Raw genomic sequence first — 21,908 nt, 5'->3', positions numbered from 1 at the left:
CAAATCAATGCTGGCAACTCGTTGAGATTCTGTAATTTTTCACTTGTCAACTTAAATGAAAACATTTTAGAAATTCCTGGTCCTACAAGACCAGCAATACACATTGCTACTAACCTGTGCAAATGGAGTCACTATCATGTCTTCTCCATGTCTGCAAAAATCCAGAGACAAACACAAACAGACTTCAAGTGAAAAAGCCACAAACACAAACACACCCACACAGTGACGACAAATAAGTTTGTTTGTTGTCATCTTTTGAATGTGAGGACTTTAAAGGACGAGTGAAGAGGACAGTTTGCTACGACAAATGATTGGTCGAAAATATCACACTGGACATAGGGAGAGGAGATTGGTTTTAGTTATGCAAATATTTCTCAGAGACAGTGATGCATTTTATAGTTAACCCTCAAAGACCCACTGTTTCAAATAAGTTTAAATAAGAATGATGCCCAGTGGAAAAACCTAAAAGGTAAGAAAAGTGGAGGACAATATTAGACTATCAATACTGCATCTACCCAATGAGGTTTCACTTAACCAGTCACAATAAACCTGCATAATTTTACGATTAAATCAAATGACTGAAAAAACATTGAAGTTCATTGTTTTGGTTCTCTGGTCTCATGATTTTTATTAAGCTTGCAGTGGAAAACCACTGGCAGTTGTTTCCAGCAAACAAGCTCAGTGTCTGCTACCTGTCCAACATTAAGAGGTAAGAAAAAGAACCAATAATCAAAGTGATTGGTAAAATTGTACTGCAGCATTTAGCATGTAAAGACACAGATATTTGTGTTGGTGGAGCTAAATAAGAATATCCAAAAGACCGTCATTGGGTGTCTAGAAACTCCAATGGGATACGAATGTTGCCCTGTGTCCACTGGATTTGTAATATTTTCTAATAAATTAGCCATGATAACTTAATAACCCAATGTCAGGCCTGTGTTTCTATGAGGGTCAAAAATCACTTAATGCAAGGTTAATTCTGCACTTACAGGGTATGCCTCCAAGATGTATATTTGTACAACTACAACTATGTGCAGGTGAGGAGCAGTGTTCGTGCATGAGGTGGTGGGAAAGACAACTTTAGGAAAGGTAGGGCTTTCTGGAAACTGTTGGGTCTCAACATGCACCTCATACCCATTCAGACCTAAAGGTAAATCCATGCTGCCAGTGAAAAGTACAGTGTCAGAGTCAGCCCAGCCCTGCCCAGCAGACATTTAGACATTGAATAACTGAAGATATGACACCCTGTGAACATCGTCTTTCACAGTGCACATTGTCTTTCACTTGTAAAATCAAGACCTAAATATCAAAAAGACATTTCAGTGTGATTTTTTTTTTTACTGCACCTCATTATCAAATTGCCAAATGTACTTGTGATACAAGATCAACATCTTTCAAATGCTTGCTGGGACTGCTTCAAAAGCTTTGCAGGGGAGATAACACTGGAGTTGAGTGGAAGAGGTGATAGGTTTGACTCATTAAAACATGATACAGCAAAGACATGGAAATCACAGCAGTCTTCACACTTTGTCTCACCGAGGTAGCCAATTGACTTCCCAATGCTTCAATCCCTCCTCCCTTCAAAAACAAAGGAGCAACAGCTATTTGTGGTCGAGGCCCCATTTACACTCTGGCTTCAAAAAGACTACTAGCTGCACAGATAAATCTTTAGCTGTATAAACAGGCAAAAACTATATGAAAAAACTGAGCTAAGATTACAATTTGACAGCTGACAAACACAAGCTTTGCAACAAAAAACCTCTTTAAATCTAAATGCCAAAAAAGCATAGTTTATAGTGTAAATTTGACATAAATAATTATTGACAATAAATTCCAGTGCTTCCCTAGTAACTCTAATGTAACAGTAGTTATACAATCCATGTGATCTGATGTACTGTGTATTTTACATATGGATCAAATGAAGGTATGACATGCAAAATCATTTTCCGAGTCATAGTTTAGAGTTTTAGTACTACGTGTATCCCATTTTGGTAACAACAAACTGTGGTGATAGTAAATTAAAGGATGTATTGATGATGTATTGACGATGAAATGATGTACAACCCTAACCCTAAATAAGTTGTGTTAATTGTAGAAGCACACTACTAATGAGAGACTTGGGAAACACAGAGATTAAGTGATTTATTAGTATAAACTACTTAGACTAATTAGACTAGTCTGGACACAGTTAATTAAATAAATACATAAATAAATATCACATATCTTTAAACATTGATATGGCATTGTCAAATTACTAGGTTCTCTCAAGCCTTCCATCATCTGTAATTATCAGAAAGTTTGTTTTCCTCTAAATCAGCAACCCCACACTAGGAAATGCAACATGAGGATGAAGGCTGGTTGCTTCATTGGTGTTAAAACGATACAGAGAGTATCGTTAAAATACTTACAGGTCGCTGGCAGTGGACGAGTTGCGGGACATGTTTTTGGGCGAAAGGTCGAAGTCTGAGTCTGAGCGGTAAAGGAAGGACTCGCGGCGCTGACTGTGGGGGAAGTTGGCCTGAAGGACCAGACCAGAACTTGGGCTAGTCTGAGAGTCCAGTGGACTGCGACCCACTGACAGGCCATTCTCCACATCAAAACTACAGAGAGAGAGAGAGAGAGAGAGAGAGAAAGACAGAAAGAGAGAGAGAGAGAGAGAAAAGAGAGTTAGAGAGAAAGAAATACATAAATTCTATTGTTTTTAGCAGAATGTCATACTATATTCCTTATTCCTTTAATTTCATTATTTTGGGTGGTCTGGAATAAGGCTATCTGCTAATACCCTTACTGTCTGTTTTTAACAGTACCATGACTAATACTACTATTACTACTACTGCTAATGTTACTAATAATACTACTATTACTGCTGATGCTACTAAACAAAAGCATTCAACAAGTTCATAAAGAAATAAAAAAACACGTCATAAAAGCAGAGTTAAAACAACATATGTAAAAATAAATTTTAATTGATGACTTAATCAAGAATACTAATAGAAAACAAGAATGCAACATTGACTGGGGTCATCTCTCAGCAATGCATCCAAACCCTGTAACACCCCAAAATAACTGATAATAGTGTAACACAGCTTACGTAGCTGCTGAAGACATATGGAGACAGAAAAGAAAAAGCTAAGCTAAGAAGAAGGATAAAACGAGGTTAAGATAAGCTATAATACAGAGACAACAGACACAAGACAGTTAAAATTAGATAGGAGCACAAGAACAAGATGTGTATAAATATTACTAGAAAGAATGAAAAGTCCACATAATAGCGATAAGACATAAAAGCAGTGTCTCATTGACATGGCAGCTCATAGCAGAATAAAAAGGTTACATTCAAATTCTCTACCACGACTGTGAGCATCTTTTTAAACAGGTGACCTTGTAATTATTGCTTTTTCGCAATCAAACACTCAGTCACACAAATGTTTCCCTCCGCTATCTCCGTATGACGTCAGCACTGACTCCGTGCGTGGTACGTCAGTAGAGCTGGATTCAGTCCAGCTCCTGTAACCAAACATCACAGATGGACTCAGCCCTGATTGAATCCCTTTGAAATCCTTCCAATCAAGATGAGGTCAGTTTGCAGAGTCTGATTTAGGTGGTTTGATATTTCAAACATTCACTAAAAAAAATTCCCTTTTACCCAAAATATAATTTGAATCAAACTAGTGATACACAGTGCAACCACAAACGAGCATAAAGCTAAAATACAGAAAGATGAACAAAGGAGGACAGAGAAGAATTTGACTTTGAGTTTTTGTCCCGGAGGACACAAAGCGGGTGATACGGTAGTGGAGGGTTTAAGCTTTTCAACATACCAAGTATTGCATTTTTTCAGCCTCACCATTGTCTGTGCCTTGCTCAAGAACAAACTTTTTTTAAAGGTATTCTATTGCGACATACACATACATGTAGCAAAATACATTCTCTGCATTTAACCCAACCCTCAAGGGAGCAGTGGGCAGCCATTTACAGCTCCAACTCCAGATCTGAGCCAGTGCCTTGATCAAGGATACTGACTAGAGAACCTAGTACATGATTTTGATGGTGGGGAAAACCCACTCAGCACCCAGAGGAAACCCACGCAAACATGGTGAGAACACACAAACTCCCCACAGAAAGGCCCGGAACGACCTGGATTCAAACCCAGAACCTTGAACAAAGCGATATTTTGGTTACAACCATTGTACCTGAATTCTAATACAATAAATTTTAAAGCACCATTCTGTGGATACTTGTAGTGGTAATTTTATTGTATTTTTGTGTTTAAGTGAAATCCATCGTTATCTGTTATAACTCTCCACCTCCTTCCGCGGTAAAAAACAACAACAACAAAAACAGAGCACTGGAAGGTTGCTTCTGTTTCTATTTTTAGCTCAGTCTGCCTCCAGCGCTCCAGCAATAGCAGTGCTTGATAAATGAAAGATGGTTATTATGCAATTATGGCTGAATGAAAGACCCAATTCTAAGAAGCAGAGAGAGACAGACACAGAGTTGAGGAGGAGAAGGTGAGGGTGAACTGTATCCAGCACAGTGATGTGGCTCAGCATCCCACACCTGATTGGTGAGACACGGCAGATAGGAGGGGCATGGCTGCTGCAGGGCTTACCTCAATGATAACACACCCACCCCACCACTCCACTACACATCAACCAGCCCCATTTTACACCCCACCCTCCCCCTGGCTCTGCGTAGTCGGCTGTGACGAGGCTCCATCAGAGGAGACCAATGACGTCAGAAGCTATAAATAGATCCACCTGCCAGGAAAGAGGGGATCTGGGAGTCTTCTGACGGAGCTAATGTTGGACACACCCCCAGAAAGGGTGCAGAAGATTTCTCCCCTCCTCATGAATATATGAAGGACTTTCCTTTTGATTTTGATTGGTTGTGTGCTTCGAGATGAAATACAAGACCATAGTATTTTCTTTTTGTTCTTACGTATTCATTTCTTTAATCTCTTATGCAGCCAAAACGCAGAGTATGCAGGTGGGATGTTGAAGTACGTTGCGCAAGGACACTTTGACAGTGTACATTGCCGCTGCCAATATTGAACATAGTCAGATGAGTAATGTCCTTGAAGCAGTTATTGTTGTCAGTTGCAAATTTAAATTGTCCTTCAGATTCAAAGTCAGTTTTCACATTTTTGTTGATCTGTTATGTGCGTAGTTTTTACAGCCTCACCAGTAAAATTTGACCTTACTTTTTATTATGTTGAAAGGACTATTTAGACCAAATAGGACAAAAGTCTTTTAACTGAACCCAGACTTCCAGTATGACTTACAGTACATGTTGGTGTAAGCAGCTGAAAGTGATCTATACCACCTCTATTTACCGGGACCCATTACTGGCTTATAAATGAAGAATTGACCTAAAAATACATTATCAAAATGAAATAAGGTTTTCAAGCTTTCAATAACCTCTGACAATAACTTTACGATGATGTTTAATCAAATACTATTTCAATATATTGGATTTACACTTTCCTGTAAGGCTGCAACAATGAATATAAATGAAGATGACTGAAAATAAATATGTTTAAAATTTGATAAAGTAACGCCACTAAAAACCGTGACAAAAGCAGTTGGAATAATTACATATTGCATTAAGAGTGCTTTAGGTTGATGTATTGGGGGTTTTAATTTTTTTGGTGGCAGTAGATTTTCACAGATTTATAATCACTACTGAGCTCAGCAGCAGCTGCAGTACACCAGACCTTGCTGCTGTTCAATGGCATTCATTCCCATTCAAATTTATCAGACGCCTATTGGCTTTTAATAAGGAGTCAGCACCCACTACTGAGGAAAATATGGTACTGCAACATCCAATTAACAAGGCTCTGCTTACATCTTGTCTTTTGCGTCCTGATCGGGGTTGACACCAGCTGGTGGAACACATTTGTAAGAGAAGGTGTAGCATACATTCTCTTTTTCTGTAAAGTATTACGATTGTACTATATGACTGTATTTCCTCCCATCATGTGTATTATAGAGTAGTATTGGACAATGGATGACAGTGATATGGCTGGAAGGAAAAATAATTGTAGAACAACTGTAAAGGAGCCTTTTTTACATGTCCCCTGTAGTTTCTCAGCGTGCTCTCTATTGACATCTGTCTGGTCCAAGTAGCTTCGTCATTCGCAAGGCTACTTTTACTTTTATACTTCAAGTACATTTCCAAGCCTGTAGTTTGTTACTTTTACTTGAGTAAAAAAGCTAAATCAGTACTTCTACTTTTACCAGAGTATTTTTTAACACAATTATCTGAACCTCTATTTGAGTATGGAAAGTAAGTATATTGCCATCTCTGCTTTACAGCTACTTCTATGTCTATAACAAACTTATTTTTTTGCTACTACTACTATTACTACTACTACCACTACTACTATGTCCAGAACTGACACTACTTCTTATACCAGTGCTTCTGCAACTGGATGAGAAAACAGACAAACAGGCATGTAGGCGTCTTGTTCAGTCGCAACAAGTTGACCTTGCTCTGTCTCCTCCCTCCAGCATTGTTCTCCATTTCTCTGACGTAAATGATGGCTCCCTTTTCTCTCTTTAACTCTGTTTTACTAAACTTTTTTCTCTCTCTGTCACACACCCACACAGACACACACACACACACACACTCCTCTGTTTCTGTTCCCTGGCCGTTTAGTTTGCACCTTTGCTGCCCCAAAAAAATTATTGTAGTTTAAGTGTGGTAATCAACAAAGTTTCCATTTTATTATCACCACTCAGGATAAGTGTTTGCATATTTGTGTTTGCTGGAAGTTGAGTGATGAGACTGAATCGGGGTTACAGATTATAGTGGTCAATAGTCAATTGAAAGAAAATGAATTACCAACTATTTTGATAATTGATTAATCGTCATTTTTGGACTAAATGGGTTTGGATTGTGGACAAGACAAGTGGTTCTAGGAGTCACCTTGGGCTTTAGGAAATTGTTATTGACATTTTCATTTTTCTGCTAGCTGATTAGTAAAGAAAATAATTATAATAATCATTGCAGTTACTGGTGAGATGATTGGTTTTGCTAATGTGTGGGAACATATCGGTTTTATCTTCACTTTGACTTATAATTAATTTAAGGGATTAACACCACAGTCACACCACAATGAATTGTTACAGCTAAAGACACTCTGTTTAACTAGAAATGTCACTGTACCAAAGCTGTTGAACAATGACTTGCATTGATGTCACACAGTATTTGTGTTTGAGTATTAGTATTTGAGTATTTGAGTTACAGTCACTCTGATGTTAGGACATGCAGAGACAACATTTTTCATCCAAAGCCAACTTTATACCATCCTCATAAAGCTTTCTCTCAGGGCAAGTCTGTGTAACTGCACAAAAAAAAAACGTAGGATGGGAAATGCAAAGTACGACCAGTTCCAGTTATTGTCCATGCACGCAAGTTTGTTATGTGCTCATGGGAATCAGAGCCAAGAGATTTAAGGAACTTTTTGTTATGTATGTGATACAGAAAACAAACATCAAGGCCAGATGCTATCTGATGGGGGATTATGACACAGGCCCAGGGTCAAAGGTCAACCCCCACACACATGTATACGCACATGCTCCCTCCTGTTTTCTTTCCTTGTAGCGTGGGAATTGGATGAGGGGCCTAAAGCATCACACCAGGAAGGAGGCAAGAGGTGAGGAGGAAAACAGACCAGGGAACACTTTATGAGTGTGTGTCTATGTGAGAGAGAGAGAGAGAGAGAGAGAGAGAGAGAGAGAGAGAGAGAGAGAGAGAGAGAGAGAGAGAGAGAGAGAGAGAGAGAGAGAGAGAGAGAGAGAGAGAGAGAGAGAGAGAGTGAGAAAGAGAGAGAGCGAGAGAGAGAAAATGGCTAAAATGTACTAATGATTTTACATGATTGTTAATGAGAAAAACAGCATTATTTGGTCTTGGACAAGTATAAAGCAGTTATAGAGGAACAGTTTAGTTAGTGTGTGTGTGTGTATGTGTGTGTGTGTGTGTGTGTGTGTGTGTGTGTGTGATTTGTGTTGGAGTGAGAGAGTTCAGGGAGTAAAGAGGGTTTGTTTGCTTTACACCTCTTAAACCTATTGTAAATTTGATCTGAAAACAGAAGAAAAACAAGTCGCTTACCCCTTTATATCCTTTCCCTGTCGTTGTGTGGTTTGTATGTTTATACACTCGGCAGACAGAAAGGAGATATTGGGCAGAAGAAGAACAGGCAGGGAACTTCTGCCAACCCAATGCATATCTGTGCATATCTAAGCAAAGAGAAAATAATGTCCGAGCCGTTCTCTGATTCAGAGATTATCACAAACTAGGGCTGTGCAATTAATCAAGTCTTGATTGTGATCGCGATATGTATTTCTAGTATTCCCAATAACAGTAATCCCAATACACACTACATTTTGAAAGTAAACTCTCATTTACACTTAAGCCCCTCTTGAAGGCTAAACTTACTCAGCTAATGGTCAGTGAGGTCCTGTTTGTGGTTGCGTTTTAAAAACACAGTGAGTGAAGATGGCAGAGGGAGAGAATCAGCATTTGTTGAACAAGAAGGGGAAAGCTGATCCCATTCTCTGGGAACAGTTTGGATTTAAGGAATCTGACGTGGAGCTAGGCCTGCATGATTTGGGGAAAAACATGAATCATGATATTTTTAGCTTAGAATTGATATCAGGATTTTCTGCTATGATTTCTTTCTCACAAAGTGTAATATTTATTGCACACACGAACCATGACCAAAAACAAAATAAATTGGCAGTAACAAACAGATTTTTGGGCACCTATAGCACATTGTGCATCGCCACACGCCTGTTAACATAGAGGCTTCAGTGAAGAGATGGGAGAGCAATGCAGCGCTTGGGAGCACTTTACAACCTATTTAATACGGTCTAAGTTTAAAACTCACAGAAGAAAGTAGTAGCGTTCTTGATGCAGTGGGATCGTAAAATTAAATATCAAAGTATCAAAGTCATAAAAAAAAAGTTGTGTAAAAATTCAATCGTGAACAGGGTGAATTGAGATCACGATTTCATAAAAATTAATTAATTGTGCAGGCCTACGTAGAGCAGAAAGAGTCTGCCCCACAAATCTGCTTAACCACCTAAAATATATTCACAAAGGCACGTACAGTATGACCAAATATGTTGATAAAAAAAGAAACAAAAAGAGAAGACAACCTCAATGAGTAATCATGTTAAATACTCACATTTTAATATTCATCAAAATAATTGTGATTAGGTTTTTTTTCACCCATAATTGAGCAGCCCATCACACTTTACATAACTACCTTGTGCTGATGCAATATATGTTTTTTTCCAAAATCCATCTTAAAAATAGATTACACAGTTCCAGTAAAAAAGGATAAAATCAGTTTGATTTACCATATTACATCAAAGGATGTGTTATGCATCTTCACCTAGAATCTACTCACAGCACTTCTCTCCTCATGTGAACTAATTTGAACAACAACAAAAAACTAGATCGAAAGACAACACTAAAAAGTGTGCAGGGCTCCATGCTCTCACTCCTACTCCTCTTTATGCTGCTTTTGTAAACAATAAAAAACAGATTCTTTTTTTATGACAGTGATAAAAACTAGTCGCCTGCACCATGTTGTATCTTAAATTTGGGAATGCTTTTTTCAAATCAAAAGGGGACATCGCAGGCTTTTGAACTCAGGATTCACTTTTGTAAGAGCTGGTTGCTGTTGTTGAGGCAAGGAGTTTGGTACCTTTACTGTATCTTTGCTCATTTGATTTATCACCCAGAACTAGTTAAATTATTGTAGTCTTACTGTATATGACTGTACTGCATAGAGAGAAGAAAATATTCATTACATGCAAAGACCGTGAAATATTTACTTGTCTTTTTAGAAAACTGTTTCCACTATTGTAGTAGATTGAAGCTTAGTGCAACACCTCCATAAGGGTCCACTTGCTCTTTCCATGCATCTGACCAGCCAATGTGGATCCCTGTCCAAACCGAGCAAACACTCTCTGTCCAGCATCCACATCTGATCTCAGAGCAGCTCATGTCTCTCTAAATATAGCCAAGGGGAGGAGAATGTTGCACCGAGTCAAGCCAGCTGCTGTGTTATTATTTTCCTTTTTGACCTTTGACCTATAGGCAGAGAACTCAGGACTCTTGCCTTTGAAAACAGCAGAACTCTGTTTTGATTGTTGCCACAGGAGAGAAAGGAAGAGAAATGGATGGAGGCTGAAGATTACAGGCCTTAATCCCTATAAGGTACAGTGTGCAACCTCTACATAATGATTATTAGATTCTGAAGATTGTAGAAGTTGCAACTTCTGAGTTGTCTACTATATTTGTGTGACTACAGTATACGTGCAACCAGGGTAGTTGTGCAGCCATTCATTGTTTCAGCCCTTGTTTTATCATTATCTCTACATGCTGTCAAAGTCTTTGGTCTGATTCTACATTTGCAGCCATGAGACTGAGTGTTTTTTGTAACCTCCCAGTGCCTTGTTAACTACAGGTATACCTTCTGATAACCCAGAGCACTGCATGAAATTTCTGCTTTTAATTTAAATGTACTGTAGCTACAGATCACAACAAAACCTGACAATCGCCTTTTATTTTTCAAGTTACATTGTTGTATATAGGGATTATTGCAAAGCAGGCAGGGATCGTTGTTTGTTCAAAAATACTTCAGCAGGGCAGTTGTTTCCTGTCTTGGGTGTTTGAACTGTGGTGCTGTGGTGCCTTTGTTGCACACTGGCCCTTTAAATATGAATGTGACTGGTGTAGGGCTCAAGTGGTTTCATTTTTGGAGTGCAGGGCACCTCAAAGGTTGATTCACTCCTCTGGACGGGTATTGATCATGGAGTCTATGTGCAGTGATTAGCTCTGCCTGTCCAGCCGGGGAGAAATCCATACAGTGCTTGTTGAGCATTAACGTCATTAGAAGCTGGTTAGGAGGGTAACATACTGGGCCAGAACCTCCCAGAACCCCCCCCCCCCCCCTCACACACACACACAAACACACACACAAAAACACACACACGCGCGCACACACCCACACACACACACACACACTCTCACACACACACACACACACACACACACTGTGTGATTATAGCCCCAGCAGTAGAGATCTAGATTTGGCTCCAGAATCGACCTGAAAATCGAACAAACTTACATCACACTGGTGCGCAACCGGACAGGCATGTTCAGGGCACGAACAAACACACACACACACACACACACACACACACACACACACACTGATGGTCTTTGCCCAGCAACAGGCCATGCCGAGTGCTACTCTAATCATGTTCATATGCCACTAATTGGCGCCTTTCGGTACACTGTGATTGAGTCTGGCTGTAAGGCTGGAGTGTGCTACTTCCTCCTCTAATTAGCCGAGGGCAAACCAGGAGTCGCCAATCCCATCGCTGATCAGTGGGGCCTGACAAGATGGAGACCACGTGGGGAGTTTGTTTTTTTGTCTTAATTGTTTTCAGGTGGTTATGTCATGTAAAGAACTGTGAATCTTTCTTATTTATTATTATCATTAACAATAGTAACATGAGTTAGATTATTATTGACTATAATAAAAGGCACTGGATGACAATCCATCCAATAAATGTTTTTAGGGATGCACCGATGTAATACACTGGAATGGTTCCCCCATTACTGAACTGAGTAAGTGGATTGGGTATCATCATTTACATTACCCCACCCTATTAAATGCAGTTTCTTTCTGAAAGTCATTACACACTTTTTAAATAGTTTCTGCTGTCAGTTCAATTCATGCTGTCACTGTGGAAAGCCAACTCAGTTGTTAGTACCTAAGCAATCCAGGCCTCATGTTACATTAAAATTATCCCAATTAATTACAGTAAGGCATACAAATAAGCACTTATTGTGATTAGTACTTGGTGTCAGAAGAGTTGAAATATCAGAATTGGTACTGGAAGAGAAAACGTTAGATGGGTGCATTCCTATATTTTGAATATATCATTCATTATGCAACGTTATTTATTTAGCAAATAATAGTTTTAAAAATAAACACAAACACTAGATAATATCAGATATTCATAGCCATGATACGTGTAGAAAGATGCAATAGTATCTCTGTGTCTATTTACTGCAAGAACCTGAGCTTAAACATGACAATATTCATGACAGCATGGTTGAAGCAATCACACACACTCACACATTCTTGTCATATCACTGCAGTCTAGTAAATCTGATAAAATAAGGTTGCTAACCCAACACCCAGGCCTTTCCCTACCTGGTATCCCGCTGTGTAGGCAGAACCCTGAAGTCTATTTAGGTGATCAAGTTGATCACCTAAATAGACTTCAGGGTGATCAAGCAGGCTGCATTTGGAGTCATTATTTCCTCATTCGTTCGGATAAAGTAAAAGTCCATCGACCACACTATTGTCTAGTAATCCAGCATCAAAACAATGGAACAGAGCCTCTTTGTGAAGTGTTCATAAGGCTTTGAGTTGCTCATCATTCCTAAAGTCACAAGAGTCACAGAGACTGAGAGACAGAGAGGATAACACTCAGTCTACTATTCTAGCAGCAATATTTTACACAAGTACACACACAGTCACACAAACGCAGTCACACTTATATGCTGACGTCAGTTGTGGTTTCATGGCTGTCCCTGCATTGCCGATCGACCAGCTCTCATGGCCTGCAATTATTCCCAACCCAACGCTCTGCTAGCTGGACTTCTGTTTTTCCACCAAATAAGAGACTTCAACAAAAAGGATGCTATGAAACACCCTAAAAAGATACAAGCCAGAAACCAGCTGGTGGAGCTTGGGGACGCATCGGGATTTCTGTTGAGGAGTGTTTGGTGTTGGAACGGAGAGGAGTCCAAAGACTCAAAGCAGAGGCCTCCAGTGTTTCAGCGGGTTGAGGCGTCAGCCGTGAATTGCTTGAACGATTTGGGATCAAGTCCAGTGAACAGCCACTGGCACGTCAATATTTCCTGTCCTCACCCGGGGTCAAAAAAGCTTTGTCGCAAAACTGCTTGACTATATTAGCTGAATATATGAGTTCGGTATAATATTTAAAGCATTAAATAATGGAAGGGGGTAATGGATCTTCCTAGAAATATGTATATATAACAAAGATCTGAAGACCGTTGCTGGTAAACCCTAAAGACAAATTTCCTGAAGCGGAAAACTGGAGGGATGTTTGACGTCATCATGACATAACAATGCGACAGCTGTGGGGAACACTGCAGTTTATCTGAAATGGCAAGGATCATGGACAACAGGCGGAATGAACATAAACAGACAACAACAGCTGTCTTTGAACATCAAAACAAAAGCTCCCTTCACAAATCATATCGAGCAATTTACAGACTATGAACGAGATTTTCTAATGTATTTATAGTCCAATTGAGTTTTTTAAAACCAAATATAAAACGAAACAATCCGTCTCAATTTGCCCTGCGACCATTCAATCGATGAAGAACAACTCCAATAACACTATAAATAACTTAATTTATTTATGCATTTATTGTGATTGGTCTCACAATAAAGTTATTTATACTAAAGGTAATAATGGAGTTTTTACCTCTGCAGACCCTTCTACATGCACCTTGGATACAGACGAAGATGCGCCAGAAATCCCTACTGTGTTTCTACACTTCCATACTGTATTAGTCGGTCTCGTCTCTACAAGCCATCTCCATGTGCTGAGGGGAAACACTTAAATCGAAGGATAAAAAACCCACATTGTTTGGCAGAATATGTAGTGGTCTTGAGATTGGTCACCATGCTAAATCAGTCACTAAAGTTGCATAGAATTCAGTGTGGGAAGCAACAACCACTTTAGTCAAACCCATCAGATGCATATCTCTGAGAAATGGGATACACAAGACAAGAGACGCCTGTGACAAGTATGGAAATACTAAAAAAATAAATAATATAAAACAGATGGTGCTGGAGTCTGTGGAGGGAGAAATACATTAGCATTGTCAGTACAGGTGAGTAAAACCTAACCAGTTGCAGTGGTACAATGAGATCACTGTTACGGTCAGATGGTACTCACAGATGACTCGTACTCCCGCTGAGCCCAAACCAAATACTCCATTACCAGACATTTTTCAGCAGTAACGCAGGTATACACAGTATACTGTACTTACAAAAAAGCTCCAGGATTACCATATACCTACTTAAAAATGTGCAAGGAAATTAAGTCTTTGACAGACAAACTTTCCCTGGGGGAGGGCACCAAGACCCCACCCCCCCAAACATATACATATACACTACAGTATAGCCACTACAATAAATTACAAAAACTACACCACTGGCAAAAACTACACCTTTGGCTTTGTTTACATTATGTTCCAACATGCTGGCAGCTAGCGGGGACCTTTGAACACATGTAGAGTGAGCTGTGCATCACGTCCGTCACAGTGTGCCGACATTGGCTAAGGCCCGGAGGGTTGGCCCAACTGCTATGACACCACCAAAGGTCAGTTTTAATTTCTAAACTATTGGGAGGGACAGGCTGTATACAGATGGCATGAAAAGTCAGAAGATACCTGCGTAGAGAGTACATGAATTAAACTGATATTTGGCTCAGATGTTGGCCTTCAATTAAATATCAGATATGAGCAGGCCACTGGTTTTCTGATCTGACGAAGGTTTGATGTTCAAGGTTTCTGCCGGACTTGAGCAACAGACACACAGACAGCAAAATAGAAAATGTTCTTGTCCTTGAGTTCATTCACTTAATTGCTCATCATGTTATGGTAAATACAATTTTCATTTAGGGGTCAGACATGTATCAGTTTCATTTGCTGATAGTTGTAAGGAGTCATCAGTTGTGGGAAGTTATTTTTACTAAATACTGTTAGCACAAAACTTATTTTATCAGTATGATTTAGAGCTTCTGTGGTTTCAGGCTGTGAGAATAGTATTGTCCCCATCCACCCCAAGAATTTCCATATATATTTAACTTTAAAAAAAAAAAGACACACACGGAAAGGAGCAAGGGTAGTTGACTACAGTCGCCAGCCACAGTTAAAGACCTTTATATGAACATTTCTGTTTGTATTGCTTTGACAGTGAATCACTTTTACATCAAAATATTTGCGGGCACCGTTGTCACTGTAGCCAAATCTCAGACCGCCAACACACACTCAGGGTTAGCAAAGCTTTTCCCTGAGCCTTCCATTTCCTAAACATGTAGCTTCAGGTAAAGAAAACCCTGTGAATTAGATACTATGTCAAACTTAATAATACAAATTGGTTGACCTCTTACAACTTCATGAATATACACAGTGTGTTTACATTGTGGTTAATTTTATGTTTAGGCTCATGGGAAAAAAAGGGTGTTGTTAATTATTCAAACACTGACCAGAGCCTTGAATACTCCCATAAATACTAAAACACAAACTGCTTAGACCCAGTAAAGTTCTGTGGAAATACTATAAACTGTGACGTGTTTAGTTTGTTGTTTGGCAGGCGGCAAAGAGCAAAAGGCTGCACATACACAAGACATTTCATTATGACTTGACTACAGTATATGCAAAGAGCAAAACGCCTGTGACCTCAGCAACTAAATCCTGTCTGCTACCTCCTTCATGAAATATCACATCTGAGCTCAAATTTCACCAAAGAAGAGGTATAACAGTAATGGAACACAGGATAGAGCTGAGGATTAACCCACCTAAAGTAAGTAATCAGCATCAGACTAGCAATAAACAGATGGCAGGTGTCCTTCAAAAAAATAAGAAAAATATATATTTTTTTTATCTATATTGGCTATGTAAGGTTTCTTATGGCGGCTGTTGTGTTGCTTTGATCTTACAGTGCTGAGTAACTTTGGTGACTGCAGAAAACATAAAAGCAGAATCATTATCATTGTTATTATTACTACAAGATAGACAGTGTCCAAAATCAGCCCCCGCCACATGGGAAATGAGTGTAAGTGGCACATAAAGCTAATGAGGTCAGCCGCCATTGGCGGGTTTCTCATTTACGCCTACTGTACTTCACTGCAAACCCTCATCAGTACAACCCGAGTTGATTAACCATGTTTTGGTGGTGGCATGCAATGTATCAACGTCATTTTTAACTTAAACTTTAGGACACTGTATTTTAAAGATAATTTAGTAAAAATCCAAGTAACTTTACAGATCTTTATTAAAAAGGATTTAAACAATGCTCTCCATGGTTGTTCAATGAACCATAGACAATTAATGAACATGCACCTGTGGAACCGACGGTAAGATGATAACAGCTTACAGGCGGTGGGCAATTAATGTCACAGTTATAAAACATAAGTCAAGTAAAGAGATCTTTCTATTGACTCTGAAAAACACAGTGCAAAGCAGTGGCAGACCACGTGGAACAACTCCTGCACAGGATCGGAACATCTGAATATCACACCTGCCAGACAGGTACAGGAGGACAACAACTGCAAAAACTGGAGCAGTTTGTGAAGAGGAGATGCACTGCAGTACTTTATGCAGCTTGCAGCCACAACAGATACTAAGTGTAACTTTTGATTTCGACCCCCCCTTTGTTCAGGGACACATTATTCCATTTCTTTGAAACTTGTTCAGTTTATGTCTTAGTTGTTATGTTCATACACATAATTAGTGAAGTTTGCTGAAGAAATAAATAAAAGCAGTTGAAAGTGAGAGGATGTTCTTTAATTCTTTAAGTGACCCTCGCTGTCCACTGTTGCTCTGGTTGCCCTTACTCTTTCTATAAAGCTGGATAGAGAATTGTTTGCTAAACGAAAAAAGAGAGTCTGCAAGCATGGCAGCCCCCGAAGAGAGCTACCTAAAAGGAAAAATGGAGAGCATGTTGGAAATACAGTTAAAAGAAACTGTACAGAGAAGTTTTGTCTTACAGATGAACTAGATAAGGAGAAATTGACTTTTTAATGACAGCCTTTTCTTTTTTTTTTACAGTTTTATAGCTTGTTGAAAAATATTTGGGCCAGTAAGTTTATCCGCGATTGGCAGAATGACCAAAAAGTACAATTTGGACCCTAACGATAGATATAACTGCTATTTATAACCAAACTGTATGAGTCAATGTCTAGCTGACATCAGTGATTCGTGCTGGGAGGTAAAACATGATGAGTAAGTCAGAGTCTGACGTGAGTCTTCATTATCATCCTCATTATCATCTCATCACCACTGAAGTTACAGGTCTACTGATGAAAAGAGTAACAATGACAAGCCTGAAAGGAATGTATGATTTTGTTTAACACATCAAACTACTTGACAAATCAACAGTACTGTAGGCTGCAAGTAAAAATTAGGCATGTACAGTAATATAAAAGGACAGGACAGGGTGTGATAGAGCAGGAGAAGTCGGAAAAGTAAAAGACAGGACATAAAGTAAAAAGACAAGATAGAATATGACACTAACAGAAAGTGAGAGTAGTATTTTAGATAACGGAGCTTAGAAGAAATAACTATATCAGGCAGTAAGTAAAAAGGAGGGGAGAAAAAACTCACTGATGCCCTTTCACACACGGCAAACTCCTACATCATCATAACCCTAAACGCAGAAGCAGAATATATGCACTGACAAACATGAATCTCTGTATGTCAAAACTAACCGTTCTTTAACTTTACGAGGTAAAGCGATGACGACCAGCATGTTTCTGTGTAGGAATGAATGGAAAACACACAGGCTGCAGGGTTAAAAGGAATTGGACGATTATAAAATGCTCTCTACTTTTCTCCGCTGCTTTTTGACTGTGCTATTACACACATGTGGTCAATCCATCAGGCCTATAAATACGTCTGAGTCTGCGTTCATTAGCAATTTCCATTTGTAGATTTTTTTATTGGTGGGTTGACATTATAAGGACACTTTGATCCCCCTCCTCACCCAACAAAGCAGATGTTGTTATGACTTTTGAAAGGCCGGCTGCAAAATTAGTCACATTTCCTTCTGACTCTTCTAAAGCAGCCGCCTCTTTCAGGTATACTCATCTGGTAAGAATGAAGTGTGGGTGTGTTAGTGTGTGTGTGTGTGTGTGTGTGTGTGTGTGTGTGTGTGTGTGTGTGTGTGTGTGACGCATTTGATATAAAAAATGAAGAAAAAACAATCAAGAAGGATATATGTATGGGCTGTAAATGATTTTAACAAAACCGAGGTTTTCTTTTAAATTGATAAAGCAGCATTAAAGTGGACATAGTATGCTTTTCTGTATTTTCTGTCATATCTACAATGTTATAATGTTGGATTTCCTACTTCCATTTTAGAAAAATCCCTGTGAGCTAAAACATTTAGATGTCCAACAGTTCTGAACGCTCTAGTTTCAAACGTTTTTTTTACTCTCGGCTAAGTATTACGCAACTCTAAACCAGAGTTCTGTGATTGGTTATCTGCTCCAGGCAGGAACGACTGAAGTATTGTGTTAACATTGTCGCATGTAGCTACATGCTACGGCAGTAAATGTCATCTTGGTTGCCATTGTGGTTAAATTCTCTCAGATTCCGGGTCGCGTTACTGCTGAAACATTTCTGGTTATGGGGTATTTGGTTTAAAAGCCTTATCTGCAATTTCTTTTACGTTAGCCTACTGCTAAATATTAAGTAGCTTCACACTAACACCACATAGCTGTTGCCATGGGACATGTTTGTGTAATGTTTGGTTTATAAAGCCTTTATTGGTGATATTTCAGGGTACAAAGTCCAGCTATACTCCGTTGCAGTAGCTCAAGCTGATGCTAGTCAAACGACAGCGTAGGCTGCGGAGCGAAGAGCTGACTCCAGAAAATCTCTGGCCAATCAGAGCCATCTTTGTCGGAAGGGGCTTAAAGAGACAGGTGCTCTTATGTCTCATACAGAAAGTGACTACAGGTGCTACAGCCATGGGCAGTATGAGAAAAATAAAGTTTTTGGAACACTAAAGCATGTAAAGATGTTCTAATACAAACAACAAATACAAGTACTGTATTTAGGTAACATTTTCACTTTAAAATGTCTAAAACGACTAGACCTAGAGTGTGTGTGCTTGTGCGCGCATTATTTGGTGAAATGTATTAAAGTGTGTAAGAAACAAGCAAACACTGCAGATGGAAAGAGTATTTCAGGTGTATGTTTTTCGGAGTGTAGAGAGAATAAACATTTAATTGTGTTTTGCTACAAATTTTGTTGTAATTAATAATATAAACACTGTCAAACTTTCAAGCATCACCACACACACCTATATTCAGATCTTCCCTGTACAGCCACTTCAGTACATCTGACTCACCATTACACTAATTTCTGATCTCGTTACTGTAAAAGCATCTGGATTAAAGACAGCAAAATCCTTCAGATTATGAATTGGTAGTAGAATTATGCATGCTTGTGACAAATTTATGTAATGTAATCTTACTACCATAATGTCAAAAATATCAAAGTTGTCCCCGTACACCCACTACTAGCACAGTAGCACAGACAAGGGTTGACTGTAGGGATATTATGGTGATTACGTGATTTCATAAAAATAATGTAAATACTGTTGAATATCATTAACCACTGAGATCATTGTAAACTCTGAGTAGCACAGCATCAATGTGGTGTGAGTCAAGTATGATGGGGTACAAATGCAATGTCACTTTAAATGTTACACGCTAAGTTAAAGCAAACGATTACGAATCTCATTATGAATATTAAAGGAATATTTTAGAGGCAGAAATTCCCGAAATTATGGAATGAGGGCCACTTCAAGAATATTATGGTGCAATCAAAAGAATTCAGACATTTCTTTTGCATGATAAATTTGTTTGTTTTTTGTTTAGCTTAAATTAGTATTGGGGTAGCCCTAACACAATGCAAACCACTGCAGTATAGTAAAAATGCTATAGTCACAACTATAATATTCAATGATATTCAAAAATATTGTAATAATAAACTCAGTTTTGAGTGCTATATATTGGGGAGGTGGTGGGTTCAGTATCACAAATACCCTAAATATTAATGGAACTTTATTAATAAATACCTCTCATGACAAATATTAAAGACATGTTTTAGTAGAAAAGACATGAAAAGTAGTAATAGCCTTCCTGACCTTTGTAAATATAGACTGTATATAGGTTTTCATGAGGTTCTGACCACTCATCTTATAAAAATCCTACCATAAGAGATAAAGACTGTAATCATCATTAAAACATTATACCTCATTACTAAATCCAACTTAATAAAAGTAAGTATTGAAAATAATCAATATTACAATATTTTAATAATCATCTCATTTTTTGTCATCTGAAGAAAAAAAAAGAATAGACAGCAGTTTGTTTAGAGTTGTGCAACTACAACATCTGGATTAAAACCACATCTGGCCTACCGCCTGCGTTTCTGCACAATGTCGATGGGCCGGTTGACAGCGCACGGCGACCCGCAGATATTCCCATTCCTCACTTTGAAGTAGCGATCCTGGACTGAGGGGGCTAGATACACACAGTTAGTCGGTAAACTCATGTTTGTGGTTGTTTTTGTCTCCCTTCTGCGTTGTTCTTTACTAATCTTCCTCTTCCTCCTCTTCTGGGCGCTCCTCTCCTCGGCTCTTGTGCGCTCTCTCCTCTGCCTCCACACCACACCAGGTTTCCATTGAGGCGAAGACAGACGGAGGAAAGCCCTCCTCGGTGTGTTTCAGCAGCATGCTTCCAGTCCAGAAACAAGTCGAGAGTGAAAAAAAGGAAAGGGGATCAAAGCAGAGCGGGTCATTTCCTCAGCGCTGCTGTTTCTTGTGGTTTTGGAGAGCTGAACGCGGAGAACTAAAGCGGTTGGTTTCAAATCTACATTAAAAAGTTCAGCGCTAAACTCTTTGTTTTCTAGAGAGACACTCCTCCCTCCCTACCTCCCTCCCTCTTTCTCTATGTCTCTCTCTGTGCCTCACTGGCACATGGACAACTGAGGCTTTAAAAAAGACATGAACTATGTGTGAGTGCATGTGCAGTATGTGTGTGTGTGAGTGAGGGAGATAGAGGGGGGTCTGTGGTCGTAGTAGTTTCATCACGTGTCTGGCTGCGTGTAGAGTGAGTCTGTGTGAATATACAGTATGTGGTGTAAACTGGTGTTTCAGAGGCCAGCACCTCGGAACAGAAAAATCTGAGGCAGTGTGGCAGCCTCCTGCGGATATTGTAATAGTTTTAACACACATAAACGCATACACACACACACACCTTGATCACAATTTAACACTAATTCTTATTTGGCTTCACATCTAATCTATGAAAACCCATTCATGCATTTCCATGGTTTTAAATGATTCTATATGGTTTTATTGATGGTTTTAGAACTGCACCATATACAGTCCATTAATAGCAACAGGTTTAATTGTATAATTAACGGGACAATTCTGAGCTCCACCTGCAGCGTGCTCCTGTGGAGGAGCACCAGTTCAGTTTCCGCAGTCAGGGAGTGATAGACTTACTGGATCTGATGATCTCACTACTGTTGACACCACAGACAAATATTTGTCTTTTAAGAAATAGATCAGCCGGACGAGTCAGACGTGTTGGAAGGCACATGAAGTAGGACATGGAGTGCGGTAGGCTTTAAAATGTCAGACGTTTACAATACTGACATAGCCTATCCAAAGCGGTGAATCTGATGTTTTACCTTCAGCTGTTCTCTAGACCTGCTAAGGTTGACCAGATTTATCTAAAAGCTGCTCCCTGAACTCTTTTTTCCACTCTAGATCTAAATAAAAGGGGTGTATTTAAGTACACTTTATGACATTTGTATAGACCTGCCTCAGTTTCATATAAAAGCCATGCTACTGCACTGTAATATGCTATTGGCTGATTTTATGTTAACAGCTGTGGGCTCATATTATTTAATTTCCACACTGAGTTCCAGACATGTCCAGATATTGGACTACTACTATTTATGGCACAGTTGCTCAGAAATATTAACAAAATTTAAGGCAATCAGATAAACATTCCCCTGCATTTGTGGAAACA

The 21,908-nt window shown here is 39.1% G+C and overlaps 1 protein-coding gene across 11 annotated transcripts in view; it reads right to left on the bottom strand.

The window, feature by feature from the left end:
- The window catches only part of LOC117950299 (cAMP-specific 3',5'-cyclic phosphodiesterase 4C-like), a 93,559-nt gene that overhangs the window by 16,893 nt on the left and 54,758 nt on the right, over positions 1-21,908 (bottom strand). For 4 of the 11 annotated variants that reach the window (XM_034881201.1, XM_034881204.1, XM_034881203.1 and 1 more), the window contains 3 exons: positions 2,409-2,600; positions 1,537-1,578; positions 115-151 (listed from right to left, as the gene is read on the bottom strand). In XM_034881201.1, the coding sequence (XP_034737092.1) occupies positions 115-151; positions 1,537-1,578; positions 2,409-2,600 (271 nt within the window). Of the gene's footprint in view, positions 1-114; positions 152-1,536; positions 1,579-2,408; positions 2,601-12,244; positions 12,740-20,287; positions 20,792-21,908 lie in introns of those variants that run through there. The other 7 variants (XM_034881205.1, XM_034881207.1, XM_034881206.1 and 4 more) reach the window with 4 other exon arrangements.

This window comes from Etheostoma cragini, chromosome 9, assembly GCF_013103735.1.
Source record: "Etheostoma cragini isolate CJK2018 chromosome 9, CSU_Ecrag_1.0, whole genome shotgun sequence".
Classification (NCBI taxonomy): Eukaryota; Metazoa; Chordata; class Actinopteri; order Perciformes; family Percidae; genus Etheostoma; species Etheostoma cragini.
Note: the sequence above shows the minus strand (reverse complement) of the source record. Positions and strands in the feature narration are given on the sequence as shown.